At 38.1% G+C, this 24,577-nt stretch overlaps 2 protein-coding genes across 8 annotated transcripts in view; one reads left to right on the top strand and one right to left on the bottom strand.

The window, feature by feature from the left end:
* commd10 (COMM domain containing 10) overlaps positions 1 to 22,097 on the bottom strand; it is a 79,526-nt gene extending 57,429 nt beyond the window's left edge. The window contains exons 1-5 of one of the 3 annotated variants that reach the window (XM_059969612.1): positions 21,926 to 22,097; positions 15,854 to 15,964; positions 14,798 to 14,888; positions 6,854 to 6,964; positions 1,404 to 1,559 (exon numbers count right to left, since the gene is read on the bottom strand). In XM_059969612.1, the coding sequence (XP_059825595.1) occupies positions 1,404 to 1,559; positions 6,854 to 6,964; positions 14,798 to 14,888; positions 15,854 to 15,964; positions 21,926 to 21,954 (498 nt within the window). In that variant the 5' untranslated portion in view covers positions 21,955 to 22,097. Of the gene's footprint in view, positions 1 to 1,403; positions 1,560 to 6,853; positions 6,965 to 14,797; positions 14,889 to 15,013; positions 15,111 to 15,853; positions 15,965 to 21,925 lie in introns of those variants that run through there. The other 2 variants (XM_059969613.1, XM_059969615.1) reach the window with 2 other exon arrangements.
* LOC132394009 (uncharacterized) lies at positions 14,783 to 24,388 on the top strand. 5 transcript variants are annotated; one of them, XM_059969609.1, is made up of 4 exons: positions 14,783 to 14,912; positions 17,725 to 17,880; positions 19,464 to 21,007; positions 22,765 to 24,386. In XM_059969609.1, exons 3-4 carry the CDS (start codon positions 20,568 to 20,570, stop codon positions 23,258 to 23,260), a joined length of 936 nt encoding a protein of 311 aa, XP_059825592.1. In that variant the 5' UTR covers positions 14,783 to 14,912; positions 17,725 to 17,880; positions 19,464 to 20,567; the 3' UTR covers positions 23,261 to 24,386. The 5 variants fall into 5 exon arrangements, 4 of the variants coding, with proteins under 4 accessions (XP_059825592.1, XP_059825594.1, XP_059825591.1 ...); XM_059969608.1 differs by having other exon boundaries at positions 14,787 to 14,912; positions 16,688 to 17,880; XM_059969611.1 differs by lacking the exon at positions 19,464 to 21,007 and having other exon boundaries at positions 22,765 to 24,384.
* The last annotated feature ends 189 nt before the right edge of the window (positions 24,389 to 24,577 follow it).

Below are 24,577 nucleotides of genomic sequence, written 5' to 3'. Positions count from 1 at the left end.
CTAGAAACAGGTCCCACATTCAAAAATGACATACGATAATCATTTGGATCTCTTTTCCAAAAGACTAATTTAAACCTGCAGTGTCTACATATTTTAACAGGACAATGTCTAAAGGTCTAAAAAACATGCTAAGAACTATAATTACAGTGAAAAAAAAATCAAATTCATTTTAAAGCAAAATACCACTGCTGTTGCAAGTGTGAAATAAAAGTGAATAATGCTGAAAGTATTATTTTCCTTTTCCTTTTGTTGAATCATCACATTTGAATTTCAAAGCACTAAGAGAAAATTACAAGCCTTTTTCTTAGATAGAAAAGTATTTAAAGCAAAGAAGCATTTTTAATAAATCAAGTATGCTTCTGTTTTAGTGCATTTATTCTGCCCTTGCTCAAGTGTGTCTCCTGTTTCTTAAGCTATGCAGATCAGTAAACACTAGTGCTGGCATAGTTGTGTTTGGAAGGTGGTTTTATTGTCCACCAATGCATTACAGTATGCAAGGAGCCGAGTAAAAAGTAAGTACTTCTAGGCATTCTCATGAAAGATGGATTCAACTATTGATTAAAATTACTTCAGCTTGTAACAAAGTGCTTCTGGCTAATGAATGAATAAATATACAAGCAATTATAATGGCCGACTTAATATCGATTGCTACTGCTTTCTTTCTCACGAGATGCTAAGAGTCACATCATTGTCCTCAATGGCTCATAGGGATGCATGGCATCATGTGAAAAAGAGAAAGTAATTCTTCTTGGGTCATGGTGTGGTGAACTACATATACCTGTCTGGACACGCCCCTCTACTGACTGCTCCTGTGGCTCCTCCCACAGACCCCTGAATAAAGGCAATTGGAGGCACAGCTCCTCCCTCAGTCCCCAGGATGTCGTGTGGGTATCTCTTGCTGCTGACTACTCTCTTCCAGCGAATAAAAGCCTATATCTTGCCTCACGTCTCCGAGAGTTATTGATGGTGCATCACATGGGCTATTCTTTCTAGCCACCCATTACAAGTACATTTGTGAAATGTCTTTTTTTATATACAGCACAGTAACAGCCTCTACCAGTCCAACGAGCTCGTGCTGCCTAATTACACCTATGTGATCAATTAACCTACTAACCCATACATTTTTGGAGTGTGGAAGGAAACTGGAGCACCCAGAGGAAAACCATGCTGTCACAGGGAGGAACATACAAACTCATTAGAGACAGCAGCAGGAATTGAACCTGGGTCACTGGTTCTGTAAAACATTGTGCTGTTATAATACCACACCACCCACTTCAGTTATGACAAAATTTTAAACAACTTTAAAGTAACTAGCTGTATATGAAGAATTTTGTAGAATATTGTTTTGTTTGAAAGTACAATCCTAATCTCCATTAATTTATATCATGTTAATTTGTTATTACCTTTTTAGGAGCAAATGTATTTTGCCTCAACTTTTCAATGAAGTCTTGGCCCATATTTGTCCAGGCCTGGGCAAAAGCCTCTGCTTTCTCCTTATTCAGGTGGATATTCTCTAACTGTTGCTGAAGCGCAGCAGGCTTCACATTATAATAGGCAGCCTGGTGAGAAATTAACACAAGCAAAGTGAAACAAACAAACATTGCAGAATATTTCAAATAAATAGATAATGTATGCTTTTATGCACATTACCCTTCTATTTGATCCCAGCACAACAATTAGCTCAAAATCTCCTGTAGCAAATGCAGGCACAATAAAGAAACAAGAACCTCTACCTAAATCATTGTTTTGAAAACTGACCATCAGCATTACCTCTCATCCTGCTACATTTCTTTGAAATCTATAGAATATTAAACAAAAGGAATAACAGATATACCATTTATCTCTTCTTCTTTAGTGCAGCATAAATTAAGTCGGCATAGTGCTGTTGAGATATCCTCTTTCGTTTCCATTATCATAAATAAGCTAGTACTTACAGATAATTTAAAATTGAAGGAAAACGATGATAAACACATTAACAATTTTCTTTGAACATCAGTTAATTTTACTTACAATCTCAACTGTGATTCCACAAAGAGCCAGTAGATAGATATCATTATGTTCCCTACATCAGTAACTAGATTTCAGGTAGCCTTCACTAGATATGAAGTTTTTTGGCAAAAGAGGTTACGATTGAAGCCTTGTATATGAGAGACTTTCTTTCTCTTCCTCATTTTATTTGACTATCGTCTTACTGCCCTGGTACCATACCAGTTCATTTCAGCAGCTCCCAGAATCAGAAACAACAAAATCAATGCATTTCCAACTAGTTTATCTGATGGCTTTGCAAAGTTTCTCAGCAGAAGTTCCATTCGGATATATATATATTTTTAAACTAATTTAGCAGGGGAATGGGAACCAGAGTGATAGCACTAAGGATGACATAGTTGGTTTACAAACAGAGGCAATGTGTAATGAGACTCCGAGCAAGAAGGTGCTGATGACAGGGCAAAATTGTAGTCAACAGGATGAGTTGCAATGTAAAAGACGGACACACATCGAAAAGGGTGAATACAGGACTGAAGGAGGAATATTAGAATTTCACAGCACTGTATACGGAATAAGGTAGATGAATTTGTAGCATAATTACAGATTAGCATGTATGATGTTGGAGGTATTAGTAAATCATGGCTGAAAGAAGCTTAATGTCCAAGGACACAAATTGTACCAAAAGGGCAAGCAGGAAGACAGAGGGGGTGGTGTTGTTCTGTGGGTAAAAAATTAAATCAAATCCTTAGAAAGAGGTGACATAGGGTCGTAAGGTGTTGAATCATTGTGGATAGACTTCAGGAACTGCAAGGATAAAAAGACCCTGCTGGATGTTATATAGAGACCCCCAAATAGTAGTATAGTAGTGAGGATGTGGGCTACAAATTACAACAGGAGATAGAAAATGCATAGCAAAACTGCAATGTTACAATAGTCACAGGGGATTTCAATGTGCAGGTAGATTGGGAAAATCAGGTTGATGTTGGATCCCAACAGGTGGAATTTCTAGAATGTCTACAAGATGGCTTTTTAGAGCAGCTTGTAGTTAAGCTCACTAGGAGATCAGCTATTCTGGATTGGGTGTTGTGCAATGAACCAGAATTGATCAGAGAGCTTCAGATAAAAGGGGGCAAGTGATCATAATATCATCAAGTTCACCCAGAAATTTGAGAAGAAGCTAAAGCCAGTTGTGTCAGTATTACAGTGGAGTAAGGGGAATTACAGATGCATGAGAGAGGAGTTAGCCAGAATTGATCGGAAAAGAACACTGGCAGGGATAGCAGCAGGGCAGCAATGGCCAGAATTTCTGGAAGAAATTCGGAAGGCTCAAGATACGAGGGGTGATTGATAAGTTCGTGGCCTAAGGCAGAAGGCGTCAATTTTAGAAAACCTAGCACATTTATTTTTCATAATAGTCCCCTCCTACATTTACACACTTCGTCCAGCAGTCATGGAACACACTGATCCCTTCTTTGTAGAAGTGGATGTATATTGGAGGGATGATTGGCAAGTTCATGGCCGAAGGTAGAAGGAGATGAGTTATACGGCTCTCGTTGCATGCATGTGCAGTTCAACCCTTTGAGTGATTATGCAGAAAGTTTGAAGTTAATAACTCATCTCCTTCTACCTTAGGCCATGAACTTATGAATCACCCCTGCTGTGGACCACTTCTGGATGTCCAAGACGCTGACTTCTACAAAGAAGGGATCTGTATTCTTCACGACCGCTGGACTAAGTGTGCAAATGTCACTCCGCTCTTCAAGAAGGGAAAGAGGCAGAAGAAAGGAAATCATAGGCCAGTTAGTCTGACCTCCGTACTTGGGAAAATGTTGGAATTCACTGTTAAGGATGTGATTTTGGAGTACTTGGAGGCACATGATAAAATAGGCTGGAGTCAGCATGGTTTCCTCAAGGGAAAATCTTTCATGACAAATGTGCTGGAATTCTTTTTAGAATTAACAAACAGGGTAAACAAATGAGAATCTGTGGACATTGTGTATTTGGATTTTAGAAGGCCTTTGACAAAGTGCCACACATGAAACTGCTTACCAAGTTACAAGCCCATAGTATTACAGGAAAGGTTCTAACATGGATCAAGCAGTGGCTGATTGGTGGGAGGCAAAGAGTGGGAATAAAGAGAGCCTTTCTGCTTGGTTGTCCATGAGTAGTGGTGCTTCACTAGTGCTGTCAATGATTTGGATGACAGAATTGATGGCTTTGATGCAAAGTCTGCAGACGATACGAAGATAGGTGGAGGGGCAGGTAGTTTTGACAAAGAAGAGAGGCTACAAAAGGACCTAGACAGATTAGGAGAAAGGGCAAAGAAGTGGCAGATGGAATACAGTGTGAAGAAGTGTATATTCATGCACTTTGGTAGAAGATATGAACGGGTTGATGATTTTCTAAATGGAGAGAAAATACAAAAAAACTGAGGTGCAAAAGGACTTGGGAGTCCTTGTGCAGGATTCCTGAAAGGTAAACTTGCAGGTTGTGCCTGTGGTGAGGAAGGCAAATGCGATGTTAGCATTACTTTCAAGAGGACTAGAATATAAAAACAAAGATGTAATATTGAGGCTTTATAAAGCACTGGTGAACCCTCACTTGGAGTATTGTGAGCAGCGTTGGGCCCTTTATCTTAGAAAGGATATTCTGAAATTGGAGAGGGTTCAGACAGGAGGTTCACAAAAATTATTCCAGGACTGAACGGCTTGTCATACCAAGAGCATTTGGTGGCTCTGGGCCTGTATTCACGAAAATTCAATAGAATTATGGGTGACCTAATTGAAGCCTATCAAATGGTGAAAGGCCTTAACAGGGTGGATGTGGAGAGGATTTCCAATGGTGGGAGAGTCCAAGAACCAGAGGAAACTATCTCAGAACAGTGGGATACCCTTTTAGATGAGGAGAAATTTTTTTAACCAGAGAGTGATGAATCTGTGGAATTCACTGCCATAGGCAGCTATGGAGGCCAAGCGTTTAAGTATATTTAAGGTAGAGGTTGATCGATTCTTGATTGGTCAGGGCATGAAAGGATACAGGGAGAAGGCAGGAGATTGGAGCTGAGAGAAAAACTGGATCAGCCACGATGAGATGGCAGAGCAGACTTGATGAACCAGATGGTCTTATATATATTATTCCATCTATAAAAAACAAATTTCATACTCATTTTTATTCACTTTATCAACTTTGCTTCTAACATCTTGAAAAACCTTGTGTTCCTTTTTCCTCTTCAAAAATGTCATTAAGTTTACATAACTTCTCATTCTTCCTACCAAAATATATTTCACATATTTCTTTAACAAATCTGCTATTTGTTATTATCCTCCTCACTGTTTACTCCATAGGGTTGGGCTGGAAATGGGGAAGGAGTAAGAAGAGTCTAGAACTCCCTGGACAACACAGCAGTACAGAGAGCCATACTGTATTAAAAAGTACTAGGATATATACCAGCTTCTTTTTCAGTCCTTTACCTTCTCCACTAATCACTCTATGTTTCTCACTTCATCCTCGCTCCCCCTTCCACCTGTTTTCCCCTTTATCTGACTTCACCTATCACTTTCCAGCTTGTACTCCTTCCCCTCTCCCTACCTCCTTATTATGGCTTCTTCCCCCCCCCCTTCTTTTCCAGTCTTGAATGAAGAGTCTTGGCTTGAAATATAGCGCTTTATTCCTCTCCATAAATGCTGCTGATCTGCTGAGATCCTCCAGCATTTTGTATGGTTGACGAACAGTTACCTCCAAGTGCTGATAGGTGGGATTCAACTCTTTTTCCAATTGGCACAAGCACAATGAGTCAAATGACCTGGTTCTGCATCACAAATTTTCTGTGCTTCTAAGAGGATGCTACAGTGACTGAAGTCACATGTTCTTTCAGAAATGTGCCTGCAAATTTGCTTATGTCCTTCCCACAATTTACTTGTTTTTAATGCTGGGTATTTGTTCCTCAATTTTTCCTCCATTCTATGCAGATTCTGCATCATATCTTCACATGCATCATTTCATTCCAGTACAGTGGCAACATCTTTGATCAACATAATCCATTTTCCACTTTTCCCTCCTTATCTATCCTGAGTACTTTTCCCTCCTTATCTATCCTGAGTACTATTACTTATTATTCAATTTGATAATTTATGTCCCGAGTACACCAGTTTCATTTTTCACATTCCATACTTTAGTATGCACACTCTAGACAGCTTCCCACACTTCCAGTGTGACTGTGGATTCTGAGTTTGATTCTGTTCCATGAATGCTTCTATAATCTATAGGCACCTTCTTTCTCCTCTACAGTGTCTCAACCCTTTGTATTTCTCTTTTTGCCCAATTAACTTAAACTTTCTTCACCATTGTTAACCTCACCTCACAGTTGCTGAGCTCAGGCCTGCTGACACAGAGCCCAGCCACTGAGCAACAAGTGAAAGGATCCAAATCTCGTTCCCCTGCAACACTTCACTTGCCACAGACTAATCTGCTGTCACTTTATGTTCACTAACATTTGGAAGACAATTGCTGGTTCTTTACAATTAGACTCTAACCTTATAAAGAAATCATTAATTACCATGTGCAAAACAATCTTCTAATTTCTTTTTAGATTATTATCTAAAATGATTGTCTTTGGCCACAAAATAAAGCACATTCTAAATTCTGGCCCATCAGAATTATCTAATCATTTACTAAGGAGTCTCAAATGAGGGGATATAGTTACAAGATGAGGAACTAATTCAAAAGCAAGGTGCGTGGTGTTTTGCTATAGGTGGTGTTCGACTTATAAAGGGAAAATTGCTTAATGTGACAGCTTTATTTAGTCATGTAAAAAGTATAATAACTAGATTGGATCTAGATATCGTAAGGTAACTCCCCCTTATTTCACCTGTTCCAAGATAAAAGATACAGTTTCTAGCACCAAGCGAAGTTCATGCTTTTCCAGACAAAGTGCTGCTTGAAGCTTTTCCTTTTCTTCTTCATTAAATGAATGTTCATCCTAAAAACAGCACTGTATTAGTACTATAGATGTGATGATTTAATGAACAATGTTCAGATAATTTAAGGTTTTAACACAGCAATAAATGATAGACAGTTCATGAGTGACAGTCCTCAACATTACAAAGCTGTCCTTAAAAATTATTCTTCCCTATCCAAACCAAAATGAGATTTTAAAGATGAATTTAAACCTAAAAATAGATGGAAGGGCATATTACAATGATAATATTCCAGCTCTGCATGGAAAACCTAGCAGATGTATTTTAATGAGGGAAGGAATGAGGATGCAAGCAAGATCACACTAATACAACATCACTGGAGGCAGACCAAAGGAGATTCACCTGACTTATTACTGGGATGTGAAAATCATCTTGTCACGAGGCTTAGAAAGGACGAGTCTGTTTTCTTTGGTTTAGCAGAATGAGGGTTAATATTATTGACAAGTAAAATATTAAAGAGACAAAATGGGATAGATTTTCAGATTTTTTGTTACTTATGGGAGAATCTCAAATGAGAGACCGTTTCAAGATAAAGGACTGGTAATTTAAAAACAGCGCGCATAGTAATTTCCTACTACATAGAGTAGTGAATCTCTGAAGTTCTCTAACCGGAGGGTTGGGCAGACTAGATCATTAGAAGTATTTAATGCAGAGGTAGATATATTTTTGAAACATTAGGGACTTAAGGGAAGTAGGAAATTGACATAGACTGGCACGTCACATAGAATGGAGAGCCATGAACATATTGAAAAGAACGGTAAGCCTGAGGAGCCAGGCATTTTATTCCTGCTCCCATCTACTTATTTGTTCTTGTATAGGTGAAAGGTTATTGGCCTGAGGGGAGGTGGAGTTTCAAGATGGCGACATAGACATCTGCCTTTTAGGCGCTCTTCATTTTTTAAGCTATAATCACCCTTTAATCAAATCTTTTCGTACTTAATTACATGGGTTGATATTTACGATTTATTTCTTTTTTAAAATAATACTTGATTTAATTTTTTCAAACTTAAAATGTCTGTACCTAAGAAATCGTCTAAAGACCCTATATCTGTCGATGCAATCTCCAGTCTTCTGGATACTAAACTGGATACTAAACTTGCAAGTCTGGAAAATAAACTTACTGCAAAAATGTCTGAGCTTGAAGAAGTCGTTAGATCATTTGATACCAAGCTTCAATCTTTGGCAGCAGATATTTAACGGCATGAAGAAAAGTTTGCGGCTCTTGTCAAGATAATTTGTGAAAAAATACGTACAATCGAAACTTTGGAGGAGAAGGTACGGTCGACCGCTAAAATAGTGGAGCAGAATAAGTTTAAAATCACCGATCTTGAAAACCGATCTCGCAGACAGAACTTGCGTATTATTGGATTTCCCGAAAATGTTGAGTCTGGTGACTTAACTGAATATTTCTCTAACTTATTGTGGGAAATTTTTGGCGAGGACGCTTTGCGGGCTAAACCTACTATTGATCGTGCCCACAGAGTTTCGAGATTTTCGGCTGCGAGAGACAAGCCACGAGCTGTGATTGTCCGTCTCCATTATCCTCGGGAGAAAGAGCTTTTAATTCGATTAGCTCGTCAGAAAGGTATGATTTCTCACAGAAACAACAAGTTTCGTATTGTTGAGGATTATTCATTCGAGGTGATGAGGGCGAGAATCGCTTTTAAACCAGTGATGGCAGAGATTCATTCAATTGGACTTAAACAAGCTTTAAGATACTCAGCGAATCTCAGAATTACATTGAGTGATGACAGTCAGCGCTTCTTTAATACTCCGGAAGAAGTGAAGAAATTCGTTGAAGAATATCGGTCTTCTAGTACAACTTGAACTATGTGTTATGTTGAAGAATTTTTGGAGAGAAGACGCCATTCCGTTTTTAGGCTTTAACTTATGAAGCTGCAGTATAGCTTTTTACTTTGGTCTGGAGACCTGTTTTTTTTTATTATCATGATTTACAGATGCTCTTTTAATTTTACTATAATGTCTTTTTTCTTAATTAAGTTTTTTTCCTCTGGATTAGATATACATGTTAAGACTTTGTAATAATGATTTATTTTTTTAAGATGTCGTTTCTTTTTCCCATAAGACTTTGTTTTCCGTAAGCGTTTATTTGCCTGTATTTGAGAATGGGACGAATGTTTTGAATTTTTTGGACCTTTTTTTTTATATATATTGTAGTGGTTATTGAATCCTTTTTAAATCTTATTTTGATGACCTTTTTTTTTAAAAAAAAGATTGGCGAATTTTACATTTATATTCTGATATATGGTCCTTTCAAAATGTCGTTTCTTCTTCCCATAAGTCTCTGTTTTTGAAACATCATTTTCTTATATTTGAATATGGAATCTTTTTTTAAAGGCATATTACACTATTTTAAACTTCAATGGTTATCCTTTTTTTATTAATGATTTTTTGCTTTTTTATATTATTTTTTCATTTTGATTGATATATATTCTTTCTTTTTGCAACCCTGTATTTATATCTGGGTGTTATATAGTTTCTCTTTTCTTTCTTTTCATGGAGTTGCCATCTTGAAATGGGGGTAATATTAGTATTAGTTTGTGCGCCTGCCGCTTGGCTTTTTTCGTGGGGTTGGGGTAGGGGGTAGGGATCTTCTTTCACGCTTTTGCTTTTTATTTTTTTGCTTTTAGTTCATGGGCCGACTTTAAATTATTAATATTGTTGAGGTGTCATGTTCTCCGGTTGCTCCTGAATCATTTTTCCTTCTTCCTGAATTATGGGTTATGTGTCTTTTTAACCTTTTATGATATATACAACTAATATTGGCATGATGGATAAGTCTATTAATTTTATCTCTTGGAATACTAATGGTTTAAATCATCCGATTAAACGTAAAAAAATATTTAAAGTATTCCATAGACTAAATGCTAATATTATTTTTGCACAGGAGACCCATATTAAGAGGGAGGATAATCAACATTTTTTTAGGTTCTGGAAGGGTCAACAATTTCACTCGAATTGTACCGCCAAAATTAGGGGTGTGTCTATTTTTATAGACCCCTCAATTTCGTTTACACATCATGAAATTATTTCTGATCCACAGGGCAGATTTTTGTTGATAACTGGTTCACTTTTTAATCGAAAAGTGGTTCTAGTTAATATTTATGCTCCAAACTTTGACTGCCTTGAATTTTTTAAACATTTATTTACCTCCCTTCCTAATCTAAATGAATATATGTTGATAATGGGTGGAGATTTCAATTGTTGTCTGAATCCTTCGATGGATAGATCTAAACCTATCCGAATAGATCAGCCTTACTTATTAATTCTTTTATGGTTGATTCGGGAATTACTGAAATATGGCGGTTTTTGAACCCTAAAGATAAAGAATTTTCATTTTTTTCACATGTATATCACAGTTATTCTAGAATTGATTATTTCCTTGTTGATTATCATTTATTAACGGATGTTATTGATTGTAAATTATGATTCTATTACTATTTCGGATCATGCACCTTTGAAGTTATCTATCAAGATTTCGGACTTTTCCAATAACACTAGATCTTGGAGACTTAACGCTACTTTGCTTCAAGATCCAGAATTTATCACCTACATAAAACAGCAAATTGACTTGTTTTTCTCAACAAACTATACTGAAGAGATTGACAGAGGAATACTTTGGGACTCTTTTAAGGCTTTTATCCGTGGACAAATTATCTCATATTCCGTTGGTAAAAGAAAACAAAGATATTTAGATATTGCTTTATTAGTGGATAAAATTAAAGAAATTGATAAGATTTATTCCGTGATTCTTACCAAAGAACTTTATAAGAAGAGAGTTGAGCTTCAAATGGAGCATAGCTTATTATTATCTTCTTCAATTGAGAATCAATTAATTAGGACCAGGGCTCAATTTTATATCCATAGTGATCGAACTGGTAAATTGTTAGCTAACCAATTAAAAGCTATTTCGACTAAGCGACAAATTATTAAAATTCGTAAACAAGACGGTAATCTAACTACTGATCATAAAGAAATCAATAACTTTTCAAGATTTTTATAAATCTTTATATCAATCAGAATTTGATGGCGATCTATCCATGATGGATAATTTTTTTAACAATTTGAATATTCCCAAACTGACAGATGAAGATCGTAGCTTGTTCAATGCTCCTATCTCTATGGCCGAAATAGGAGAGGCTATCTCATCAATGAATTCAAGGAAAGCTCCTGGTCCTGATGGTTATATTATAGAATTTATTAAAACTTTTTCTTCTTTGCTTTCCCCTTGGTTATGTGAAATCTTTAATGATGCATTTGCTAAGAAGAGATTACCTCAATCTTTTTATGAAGCTACTATCTCTCTAATTCTTAAAAACGATAAGGATCCTACTTTATGTGCATCTTATCGCCCTATTTCACTATTAAATGTAGACTCTAAGATTCTTACAAAAATTTTAGCTATTAGGTTAGAAAAGGTACTATCACAGATTATTTCAGAAGACCAAACTGGTTTTATTAGGAATCGGTATTCCTTTTTTAATGTTAGAAAATTGATTAATATAATTTATACTTCATCACCCACAATCCCAGAATGTGTTATTTCATTAGATGCTGAAAAAGCTTTTGATAGAGTTGAATGGACATACTTATTTAATGCTTTGAGATATTTTAATTTTAGTCCTAATTTTATATCATGGATCAAACTAATATATTATAAACCTGTTGCTTCTGTTCTTACAAATAATTACAGATCCTCTTTTTTTCAATTATCTTGTGGTACGAGACAAGGTTGTCCCTTAAGTCCTTTATTATTTAATATCGCATTAGAACCTTTAGCCATTGCTATTCGTGAATCTCCTAATATTTTTGGTATTACCCGTAATGAGAAATTATTAATGAGAAGTTATCACTTTATGCTGATGACTTGTTGTTATATATTTCTGATCCTGACAGGTCTATTCCCGCTATTTTATCCTTGTTGGCTCAATTTGGTAGTTTTTCTGGTTATAAACTAAACTTGGATAAGAGTGAATTATTCCCTTTAAACGCGCAAACTTTATTGAATGACAGGATACCATTTAAAGTTGTTACTGATAACTTTATCTATTTAGGTATAAAAATTACCAAGAAATATAAAGATTTATTTAGACTGAATTTTTTACCTATGCTCCATCAAATTCAACAACTTACTACAAGATGGTCTCCCTTATCCTTATCATTAGTTGGTCGGATTAATGCTATTAAAATGATGATTTTACCGAAATTTTTATATTTATTTCAAGCTTTACCAATTTTTATTCCTAAATCTTTTTTTGATAACATTGATTCAAAAATTTCCTCATTTGTGTGGCAAAATAAAAACCCCAGGTTAAGTAAAAGGCAATTACAAAAATCTAAAAAAGATGGTGGTTTAGCTTTACCTAACTTTAGATTTTACTATTGGGCGAATAATATTCGTAACTTAATATATTGGAAATTAGATTTGGATTCACCATTGTGCCCACAGTGGGTAAATTTAGAATGCAATGAGGCACAGGGATATTCTCTAGTCTCCGTTCTTGGTTCTTCTCTTCCTGCTGATTTAGTTAAATTCAATAAACAGATATCCAACCCTGTTGTCAAACATACATTACGTATTTGGTTTCAATTTCGTAAGTTTTTTACTCTGAAAAACTTTGTTCTTGATAGCCCTATTTTACTTAATTTTTTTTCCAAACCTTCTTTGACAGATCAAGCTTTTAGCATATGGAAAAGGAAAGGTATAAAATGTTTTCGTGATCTTTTTTTTGAAGGTAGTTTGATGTCTTTCGACCAAATTTCCAACAAATTTAAGTTACCTAAATCTAACTTTTTTTAGATATTTACAAATCAGAAATTTTTTTACATAAAGTTTTACCATCCTTCCCCAATTCAACTTCAATGGATTTCTCAGATTTGATTTTTACCTTAAATCCTTGTCAGAAGGGATTAGTAGCTTTTATTTATAATATGATTATGAAGATACAACCAGAAATATCAGGTAGAATTAAACAAGAATGGGAAAAAGAACTTCAATATATCAACAGAAAAATGGGAAAAAAATTTACAAATGGTTAATTCTTCTTCTATATGTGCTAAACATGCTTTAATACAATTTAAAATTGTACATAGAGCTCAGATGTCTAAAGATAAGCTTGCTCGATTCTATTCTCATATTAACCCTCAATGTGACAGATGTCATTCAGATGTGGCTTCATTGACCCATATGTTTTGGTCTTGTCCCACTTTATATAACTACTGGAAGGTCATATTTGCTACCATTTCCTCAATTTGGAATATCGATTTACAACCTCATTTTATTACTGCAATTTTTGGTATACCAAATGAGGATGGTAATCAGTTTTCCCCTTCAATTAGACGAATGATTGCTTTTGTAACATAAATGGCCAGAAGGTCTATATTACAAAATTGGAAAGAAGTAAATCCTCCTACCACGTTTCGGTGGTTCTCTCAAACTATTTCTTATCTGAGCTTGGAAAAAATTAGAAGCACTATTTTTGACTCATCAATTAAATTTGAAGAAACTTGGGGACCGTTCATTCGACATTTTCATATGAATTAATTTGGCCTCTTCCAGACCTTCTCTCTGTTTATTCTTGTTCAGGTATGGAGTTCCGGAGTTTTTGACACTATCATATACATATAAACTGTTATTATTGCCCATGTTAGTTTAGTTTAATGTTTTTTTTTCTTATATATATTTTTTCTTGTATTTCAATTTTTTTTTCTTTTGATGATTATTCTTATTTTTTTCATATATAATTATTATAGGCTTGATTGATTAATGTACCATTTTTTTCTGTTGATATTTTAATAGGATATTGTTATCTTATTATTAATTCAATTTCAAGTCTATTGTACTTATAACCTATTCATTATTATGTTATGTTTTTCTTATATATGAAATTCAATAAAAAGATTGAAAAAGAAAGAAAGGTCATTGGCCTGAAATATTAAAACTAGTTTCTTTCCAGCATGTTGTTTATATTAGTTCATTATTTATAGATAAATCTACATAATATACACCAGCATTTTTGCTGGTGTGTTCAAATTTCTTTCAATTAACTTTAAATTCATTAGGAGTGTCAGTTATAAATTCATAGCCATGAATCCACATTAGCAATGAAGATAAAGGATTAATTGGTCCCAAATACACAGTCATAATCAGAAAGTAGCACAGAAACAGGCCGTTCAGCCCAGTGAGGTCCACACTGACTATCAACCACCTATTTATACTATTTCTATATTAATCACTTTTTTAAAATGCTCCCTACATTGTCATCAACTCTCCCCAGATCCCACCACTCAGCCACACGTCAGGGACAAGTTACAGTGGCCCATTAACCCAAGGACCTACCTGTCTATATGGTAGACCATAGAATAGTACAGCACAGTACAGGCCCTTTGGCCCACAATGTTATGCTGACCTATTAAACCCACTCCAAGATCAATTTAATGCTTCCCTCCCAAATAGTCCTCAAAAATACACAGGGAAAATAAAATCACAAGAAGAAAGTACACCTAATGCAGACAACACCCAAAGCCAATATTAAACCCCAGACTTTACACCACAAGCTCATGGCCCTATTAGCTGAGCCAGCATGCCGCTCTAAAAAAATCAGTTACTAATAACATCCATTGTTTGAAGATTAACATAGAAAGTTTGTATTTAACCAGACAACACTTAACAGTGACCCATTCATAAGGTGATTCAATATTTTTCAAACCATCACACTCTATATATCATGACTGCAATACAGCTTAGTGACTCACATACATAACCTGTTGTCATATAGAAGATAAACATAACCGCTGCGGTTTCTATTATATACCTTCAAGTGAAGTTTCTGAAGAATACGAGACAGCAGACGTGGAAATTTGCCAGTATCAAGTCTATTTATCAACACCACAGCTTCCTTTATGCTGTTAAAAGAGAAAATAAGTCAGGTGAGAAGTTTACTTCAGTTTAAAAAAAAATTGATACAGTAGATTTGAATACAAAATCTAGGACCATATTTTAGTTCCATGTTAAAGGAATTCTGCATTACCATAGATACATTTCAAGCTTTCCTCTTTTTGACAAACCATGAAAATTAAGTCAAAACCTTCTGCTTGGAATGCTGCAAAAATTCTTAAGCACTGGCAAGGTGCAAGCAATTCTCCCTGGTTTTCCTTTAACCAATGTTTGGTATTTATTTGCTGCAAATGGACTATCCTATGTTCATTTTCTACTTGAAATTGAATTGTCTACATGCCATGTGTAAATAAATTTCAAAATATAAAATTCCAATTAAAATCGGCTATAAAGCATCTATTATATTCTAAGCAATGTGAAGGGGAGTCATGAAATATAAGTTATTATTTTTTTTTAGAAATAGACCAGTGGGTTCCAAACTTACTTGAATTCGCATCCCCTTGGCTCCCAGACCACATTCCAGTGGCCCCTCTTCCTTTCCGGCCATTACATAAAAGCTATCAACAATTTTGATTTACGATGCACAGTGAAAGAAAATAGTAACTGCTAATTCAAAGCAGTGACAAATACTGTGGATTCTGGTTTATTGGTTTGCATGTGTTTGTGTTCAAAAAGTAGATTTTTGTCACTGATAGTTGGCAAGAAATAAACAGTAAGACAATTTAGAATTGTTTTGCACACTGCAGTTTCAAGCATTCAAGTTTGGAGATGCCAGAAATGGTCGGGAGTGAAAATGAAACTATTTCACCACTTCAACAAGATAGGAACTATAAAATAATTGAAGGTATTGACATATTGACAATCATCTTGAATGTTGCAATGAAAATTAAAATTTGGAGGAAGCAATCATCAAAAGCATTGTAGAAAGCTATTGATTATCAGCATTAGGTTTGCATTAATTTTGTTCACTTACAGTGTTGGTTGTCCGTTGTAACTAATGATGACAGTGAAACCTATATGGGAAAGTGCTAAATCCATTGCACTGGGAAAATTCCACTCTCTCGATCTCGGAAGTCCAGGACCACTGGTACGAGATAATTTCACAAACTGGAGTCTTCCTTGCAATGTATAACCATGTCTTCTGTGCCTTATCATGCCTTTACACTCCACGAAGCATTGCAGCGCCACTTTCTTGGCCACTATATCTCACCATTGACTCAACCACCCAGTTCACTGCAGCTGACTTCATAAGCTTGGACAGACATGTCCCTATTTCACTAGGGTATGAGGTCCACTGGCTACCCTCACCTAGTTTGTCCCTCCCATCGAAGCAGTATACCAGAGTGTAACCATGCATGCAAAACCACTTGGAGCCACAGGTGACAGTTGAGTGTCCAGTGGGGACCAAAGGTGAGTGAGCTGTCCCAAGATGGTCACGGCAAGCCCTTCACCAGAGGTGCTACCCCTCCTTGGATACCCCATACATGGCAGCATACACCAGATAATTGCTCCATTGCTAACTATTAGGAATTAACACCGTTTTATAGGACTGTAATAGGATAGGTAGTATTCTAATTAGTTCTGTATTTCTTATAAATACATACAGTAACTTGTTACTCAGTTAAATGTTAGTTTGACTTTATTTTTTATACCTTTTAACTATTTTCATGTAACTTTGGCTAATTGGGACAGCTACTTAATTGTGCCAAATGTGTCTTGATATGCCCGAATTAACCTGAATCCACTGTAATTGAAAAAAAATTACATCTATTTAAAGCTACAAATAAAATTATTCCTTTAATTACAGTAAAAACAATTTTCATCAACAATTTTAGAGCATGAAATAGTCCAACTATTCACAACTTCATTGGTTTTTCACCTTGCAATGAGATGGATGGGTACCGTGATATCAGCTTCTCAACATCAGACTAAATGTCACTCAGAAGGAGTCTCCGATCCTATGATCAGAAATTTGCGGTCTGCTTCATTGCTTTGAAAGAAGTTGAGTGACTGTACTGAAACCACAGTCCACTAAATGATGCAGGATTCATTCAGAGATTTCTTCCTGCAACCAAAAAATCCTGAAATGGTTTTTGAACCCCGGCTTCAACTCAAGTCATTTTATAGCATGATCAGTTCTTCCTACATCCTTCAAGTTAGTTCCTCATGAGATGTGATCGAGAATGGATTTATTATCCAATCTGGAATTTGGATCGAATGAAGATGCTGAAATCTCCGACATGACTTTATGCATCTCATCCAGGTGGGCACAGTATACTTGAGTTTAATCTGGTATTCTGTTTTTCTCTTCCAATTCAGAGAGTCTTGGAAATTGGAAAAAAGTTGCAATGGCCAATGTTGCACTTAAATAGGGTTAACTTGGATAGAAACATAGAGATGATTGATTTGACTTTGATAAGATTCACATTACTTTCTTGCAATTGAAGATCAATTTCATTAAACTTTTCAAATAATTCTAACACATAAGCGATGCCATGCCTAATATTCTTGAGTTGATTACTGAATGAAGTATTCGAGTCTTCAAATAGTGCATTTGAACTGCATCTCAGGCAGTTTCCTTTTGAGAGCCATCTGACTTCTGTGTGGAGCAGACAGACAGACATATTTATTAATCCCGAGGGAAATTGGGTCTTCACAAAGTGACTGAAAATAGTTTGTAAGTTAAGTGCTTGTTTGCTTTATCAGAGTGCATTCTCTTCAAATGTTTAAGGAGCCTGAACAGTTTCATTGCTTCATTTGAAAAAGCTTTTTCATACAGCATTGGCTGCTGCTGGTTTCTTGACACTGCTGGTTTCTTGACACTGGTCTAAATCCATATTTCAGATGCTCCACACAACACTGTCTCCAATTCTTCTTCATTTGGTCTGCTTCTGCTATTTTCTTTATGGATTAACAACCATGGATGACTGTCTATTGTTTTAAGTCCAATCCCGTGGTACAATCAATAAAGGGGAAAGTTTTGATATCATCATTGCTCAGGTAAGACCTAATTCTCTCCCTGAAGGTACATAAGATGGGGTAGCGATATCTCAGTTGGGCCATTGGCTAGAGAAATGCAGTTAAAACTATTCAAAAGGGCGGATTCTGAACTTTACCCTATTGAACGGCAACCCTAATTCACAGGAATTGTGTCACTGTGTGACTAGAATATGGGCATTGTACCAGCTAGCACTGTTCCACCGTACTGAATGACAATAATGCACAGGCCGGGACTGGAAGTAACACGACTTCTTCAGTCCAGATTTCTAATGATATGCCAAACACAGAAGTGTCAAGTTGTTTTTCAACAACTATAGCGCTAGTCAAGCAAAGTGTGTGGTGATTATGTGATCATTGTAATCAATTATGAGGCACTGTGGATCAAATGCTTATGATATGTAATTCATTTCTTAAATTAAGCCTGTAATCCATCAGCTGACCCCCCCCCTTGCTACTGAGGGCACACCCCTCACACCACTCCTTTTATCTTTATTGTCCCTCAGAAACTCCTGCCACCCCCAGGAGAGTGACATTGCCCACTTTGGGAACCAATGATATAGACAATAACGAATATAATCCTTTTAAAACCACAAGCTCCAAGAAAACTCAGTCTAATTTGAGGCCCATTAATGAAAAATGTGTTTTGAGTTTTTTGATATTTATGTTAAAAAATGTATTCTGAAAAAGCTTTTGTTACATCCCACTACAAATTCACGAGATGGAATTTAGATTTTTTGGTTAAATATATGCAAGATTAGAGATTCATTAATTGGATAACATACCATAATTCCCCACATTAGAAAGTTATTATCAAGATCAGTTTCTAACACAGAACAAAGTACATCTTTTTATCCTGTTAAATTTAATTTGGTGAATTATAATCAGTTACATTGTGACATGTATTTACCCATTTTCATTTAGACACACTGGTGACCAACATTCCTACAAATTCTCATCATCTCACGCCTATTCCCTGACAATTAAGACCTTTAAGACATAGGAGCAGAATTGAGCCATTCAGCCCATCAGATTGCTATTAGTCACAGAAAACAACTCAGAGTCTCATTATTCATGGTCTGAAATCGACACATCTTCCTCAGTAGCCTTCTGCAGACATAAAGAACATAAGGAATTAGGCTCTGCTATTCCATTAAGATCACAAGTTATTTTTTAACCTCAGCATACTTCTTTGCACTAACTCCAGAGCCCTCAATTTCCTTTACACCCACAAATAGAGTATCATCTATCTTCCTATAGACTTTGCCCTTCACTGGTTAGCTCAATGCAATGCCTGGCACTACCATCAGCAGTTCAAATCTAGTCAGTATTTCCAGCAACATCCTCCTTTTCTACACCTATACCTTTATACGCACCCCCAAGAGGACCACAACTTTGTTGGGTTTGGAGGCTTGCATGCCTCAATGACCCAGGAGTCAGGGCTTTATGCTTTGGCTCTTAGTAGGGTCACCCTTGACAAATAGGTCAAAGGGTTGAGGCTAGACTAAGAGTGGTCCACTGGTCCTCCAGGTTCGGGGGTTCACTCAGGGCGAACAATTCTGACTAGTAAAACTAAATTGTTGCAGAAATAGCAATGAAGAATCCTCCTGCATCAGTGTGCAACGGTATTCCTGAGTCTCCATCCGGGACTTGCATGGCTGACAGTAATGAAAATCGAGACGAAGCTACTGACGCAATGAAGGAAGCCCTGAACACTGACTGAGGAGACTGAGGACCTTCATTGTTGCCCTTAATGCCAGTAGCGTAATGGGCAGTAAGTACCTTTACATGCAGACTTTTTGTAGACATTTTCATCTCCCTTCTTCTCCTCAACATTTTGGTTCTGATCTGGTTATTGGTGGTTTGGTTTATTATTATTGTCACTTCTACCAAGAGACAGCAAGAATTTTTTTTTTGAATGCTAACCATACAGATCATGCTGTACATAATAACACTGCAGTAGTGAAAAGGAAACAGAATGCAGAATATATTTCTGCAGTCACAGAGAAAGTGCAGCACAGGTAGATAAATAAAGTACAAGGGCCATAACAAGGTAGATTAGGAGATTAAGAGTTCATTTTTAGCACAAGAGGTCCTTTCAGAAGCCCGGTAACAGTGCAATCAAAGCTGTCCTTGAGTTTGGTGGTCTCAAGCTTTCATATCTCCTGACAAAAGAGGAAGTAAGACTTGGGTGTGATGTATTCTTGATTATGTTAGTTCCTTTCCAGACGCAGCAGGAAATGTAGATGGAGTTGATAAAGGGAAGATGGGTTTGCATGGTGGACTGGGGTGCATTCTCAATCCCTTGCAGCTTTGGACAGAACAAGCTTTGATAGATCTAGAGAGCAACACACAAAAAATGCTGGAGGAACTGAGCAGGCCAGGCAGCATCTATGGAAATGAGTACAGTTGACATTTCCAGCCGAGACCCTTCATCAGGACTGGGAAAAAAGATAAGACCTGCGATTGGGAGACCGCTTCGCCAAGCACCTACACTCCATCAGCCACAAGAAGCAAGATCTTGCAATGGCCAACCATTTTATTTCCACTTCCCATTCCCATATGTCAGTCCATGGCCTCTTCTCCTGTCACCATGAGGCCACACTCAGGTTAGAGGAACAACACCTTATATATCGCCTAGATAGTTTCCATCCTGATGGCATGAACATCGATTTCTCAAACTTCCGGTAATGGTGTCTCCCCCCCTCCCCAATCATTCCTCTTTCCCTTCTCACCTTATCTGCCCATCACCTCTCTCTGGAGCCCCTCCTTTTCTTTCTTCCATGGCCTTCTGTCCTCTCCTATCAGATTCCCCCTTCACCAACTTCTCAGCTCTTTACTTCAACCCTCCCCCCCAACACACCAATTTCAACTATCACCTTGTGGTTCGTCTTCCCCTCCCTCCACTTTCTTACTCTGACTGCTCATCTTTTTTTCCAGTCCCGATGAAAGGTCTCAGCCTGAAATGTCCTGTGCTCTTTTCCATAGATGCTGTCTGGCCTGCTAAGTTCCTCCAGCAATTTGTGTGTGTCTGTGTTGCACAGATTTCCAGCATCTGTCAATTCTCTCTTGTTTGTGATTGGCATACATCTAGAAAGGATGCTTCCTACAGTGCATTAATTAAAAAATGGTAAGTGTTATGGGCATTCCACAGTTCATTAGCCTGAGAGAGTAGAGGAGCTGGTGTGCTTTACTGCACATAGCATTCATATGGTTGGATCGGAGCAAATTGCTGGCGATAGGAGCTTGAAGCTCTCAACCATCTCTATCTCAGCTCCATTTATACAAGCTGAGGTGCGCACTCCGACCCACGTTCTGAAATCTATGAACAGTTCCTTCGTTTAGCGGATATTGAGAGAAAGGCTTGGCACCATGCCACCAGATTCTTTATCACCGTCCTGTATTATGTCTGGTTATGTGAGATCAAGCCCATTACAGTACTATCACCAGCAGACTTATAAGTGGAGTTAGAGCACAGCTTGACCACGCAGTTGAGAGTGTATAAGCGTTAGGGGTTGTGGATGCAGCCTTGCAGGGGACACCACTGTTCAAGAAAGTGTTGTTGCCCATCTTTACTGATTGCAGTCTGTTGGTGAGGAAGTCAATGGTTCAGATAGGGCTAGGGAGGGCGCTGGATAGTCACAAACCGAGGAGTTAGCTTCAGTATCTAAATTGACACTTATTTTAACTCTTCCACACATCTGCCACTCTGATACCTTTAAATATAATGGCAAGCGTTGTACGAACAGACATTCCCTCTAATAAAATCTAGAATAAAAAAACAAACTATCCAAATTCAGGCCCTGCCACTAGTCCACTTCTGAGTTCAACATTTCCTACCTGCCGCAAGCTAAATCAAACGCTTGGAACCTTAACGTCAGGCAGACCTTTCAATTCCATAGCCTTTCTGTCAAAAATCAACACGTTTCAGCAGCTCAACATCAATTCCCGTCCCTGCCCGCCCGCCCGCTAAGGGCCGACTGTGTCACCGCAAACCACGGCTGTTTGTGCAAAGAGCAGGGCCGGTGCCACGGTGCCGAGCGCCCACCTCTGGGTCTCTCTGACAATCGCTGCCATCCCGCGACCCTCGCCCAGCGGCCTGGCCTCCTGCGCTCCGCCGCCCACCTTCCGCTCCGCTCTGCCCCGCTCCGTGAGGGGAACCGCTGGTCACACGGCGGCGCGTCCAACGGGGGCCGATGAGGCTCACGCCGGCGCAGAAAGCGAAGCCGCCCCGAGTAGGCAGAGCAGATGAAACCAGCTGTGCTACTGGAGAACATTGTAAACACAGCTCGGTCTGCCGCAATGACCTTGGTTTATACTTTAGATCTCTGCTTTAAACATTCTTAAAGGTAGGTATGTGTCCTTAGTTGGAAACATACAGTACTCTGTAAAAAGTCTTAGGCACAACTTTGTGGGCCGAATGGCCTGGATTGCGCTGTAGGTTTTCTATGTTTCACATTTATCTAGCCAGGGTGCCCAAGACTTTTGTACAGCACTGTATTTGTCAACGTGGAGCAGAGAGCGAGTCTGTAAATCTGCAGGGAGCCACGGACATCGGGAATGATGAAGGTGGAGTGCCGAGGGAGAGGTGTAGGACAGGTGGCAGAAAAGAAGTGCCAGGGGCGGGTGCAGTCACACCAGGCAAGGTAATTTGATTCCAAACCAATGATCATTACGGACTGTATCTCTGGTGCTTCCCGCTCCCTTCCTGTTTTCCTCTCTCAATAGAGACCCCCATCAGAATCAGTCACATATGTCACGATATTTTTTTGCGGCCGCAATACATGAAATTACTACAATACTGTGCAAAAGTCTTAGTCTCCCCCCCCCCCCCCCACCCCAGCTATATATACTGTACACATACCCAAGTCATTTGTATATTATCAGGCTCCATCGTTCCATCTCCATCGTGGAGAACTTCAGGTTCCTGGGAACCACCATCTCTCAGGATCTGAAGTGGGAGCAGAACATCAGCTCCATCCTGAAGAAGGCCCAGCAGCGGATGTACTTCCTGCGGCTCTTGAGGAAATATGGTCTGCCTCAGGAATTGCTGCTGCAGTTCTATACTGCAGTCATTGAGTCTGTCCTGTGCACCTCCATCACTGTGTGGTTTGGAGCCGCCACCAAGCAGGATAGAACCAGACTACAGCGCACAGTGAGGACTGCCGAGCGCATCATTGGAGCCTCCCTGCCCTCTATTGTGGACCTGTACTCTTCCAGGTTGAAGAAGAGGGCAGGGAACATCATAAAGGACCCCTTCCATCCTGCTCACGGACTGTTTGAACTGCTTCTGTCTGGTAGGCGCTTCAGATCCCTCCAGACTAAGACTAATAGGCACTGGAGAAGTTTTTTCCCTACTGCGGTCACTTTGCTGAACAGTTAACTGTCGGATAACTATTACTTGCATTGCACTACTTGTATGTATAATCTATGTTTTCATTTATATTTATCATTACTATTGTTATGAGCAGAGAGATAACATCTGCCGGAAGTAAATTCCTTGTATGTGTACAGGTACTTGGCGATTAAAGTCTGATTCTGATTCAATAGTACTTTGTGGTGGTTGGTGCAGTATTTCAGTATCTGGAAGGCATGAAGGGAAAATCTGCAGGCATTAGTGTACCCATGATTTTGCATTTTTGCAGGTTAAAATCATAGAGCCAGAAGGCAGTTTCAAAAATACACAGTATTGTGCAGTTAGTGTTTTATTGGGGAAAAATGGTTAATGAGGCAGTTGCCAGAATTTGTAATGAGAGTTACGTAGAGCTGTCTCAAGTTTTAACAAGCTACTCCGATGTTACTGCTTCTATCTAAGCAGGTGTTGCCTTTGCATTTTATTTGATCGATATAAATAAATGGCCAGGAGGCAACCTTATGAGGCTTTCAATTTTTGGTGCATCTAATTTTGTGCATATTTTGCATAAAGTATGAAATCTAACTTGTACAACTAGTGAAAATTAGGAGTTTAGAGTTTGTAAGTCCTCAGTTATTATGAACTGTAGCTGGGTAGCAAGGAGCAAGTTCAGAGAATGTACCATTAATTGACCACGGATTTTACAAGCAAGGGTTCACTATTGAAGTTGCAGAATACAACACACTGACGTGCAGGGAAACATCGAGAAGCAGGCATGCATTCACTCACATTAGTTTTCAATCAATTGAACCGTTCAAATATCAAATGATTTTCCAGAACCACCCATCTGGAGGTCAGAGCCCGAGAGGCAGCCCTGGGGTTGGAGGCTGGTCTGTCTGTGAGAGGGTGGGATGGGGGTCATTATGCTGTAATATGTTAGCTGCATGTTGTTCTGCTGAACTTTGTGACTCTGCTGTGGTGGCGGCAACAGAATGCAAGTTAACACTGGTGGTTTGGCCCCACCACATCCAGATTGTGTTGGATGTTAATGCACATGCTGCATCTCACTGTATGTTTTGAACTATACATGCTTAATAAATGAAACAAAGAAAACAAATTGTGGTGCCATAGCTACCAGAGCAGCTTCAATACAGCTCCAGTGATCCTAGTTACATGGGGGTATGTGGAATTTATGTCCTCCCTGTGAACATGTGGTTTTCCTAAGTGCTCAGGTTTCACTTACACATCTTAAACACATGCAGATTGATAGACTACAATGAACTGTTGTTAATATAGATACAGTAATGGTAGAATCCTGGGAGGGGTGATGAGTGGTTAGAGTTGATA

The sequence above is a fragment of the Hypanus sabinus genome, chromosome 5 (assembly GCF_030144855.1).
Source record: "Hypanus sabinus isolate sHypSab1 chromosome 5, sHypSab1.hap1, whole genome shotgun sequence".
Classification (NCBI taxonomy): Eukaryota; Metazoa; Chordata; class Chondrichthyes; order Myliobatiformes; family Dasyatidae; genus Hypanus; species Hypanus sabinus.
This window is presented reverse-complemented; position numbering and strand designations above follow the sequence as displayed.

Bases quoted from the DNA above. Each gene is read 5' to 3' on its own strand.
- LOC132394009 (XM_059969609.1), top strand. From the start codon at position 20,568: ATGGTGTCTCCCCCCCTCCCCAATCATTCCTCTTTCCCTTCTCACCTT. The intron at 21,008-22,764 runs GTAAGTGTTATG...GTATATTATCAG, and splicing joins AGTGCATTAATTAAAAAATG to GCTCCATCGTTCCATCTCCA.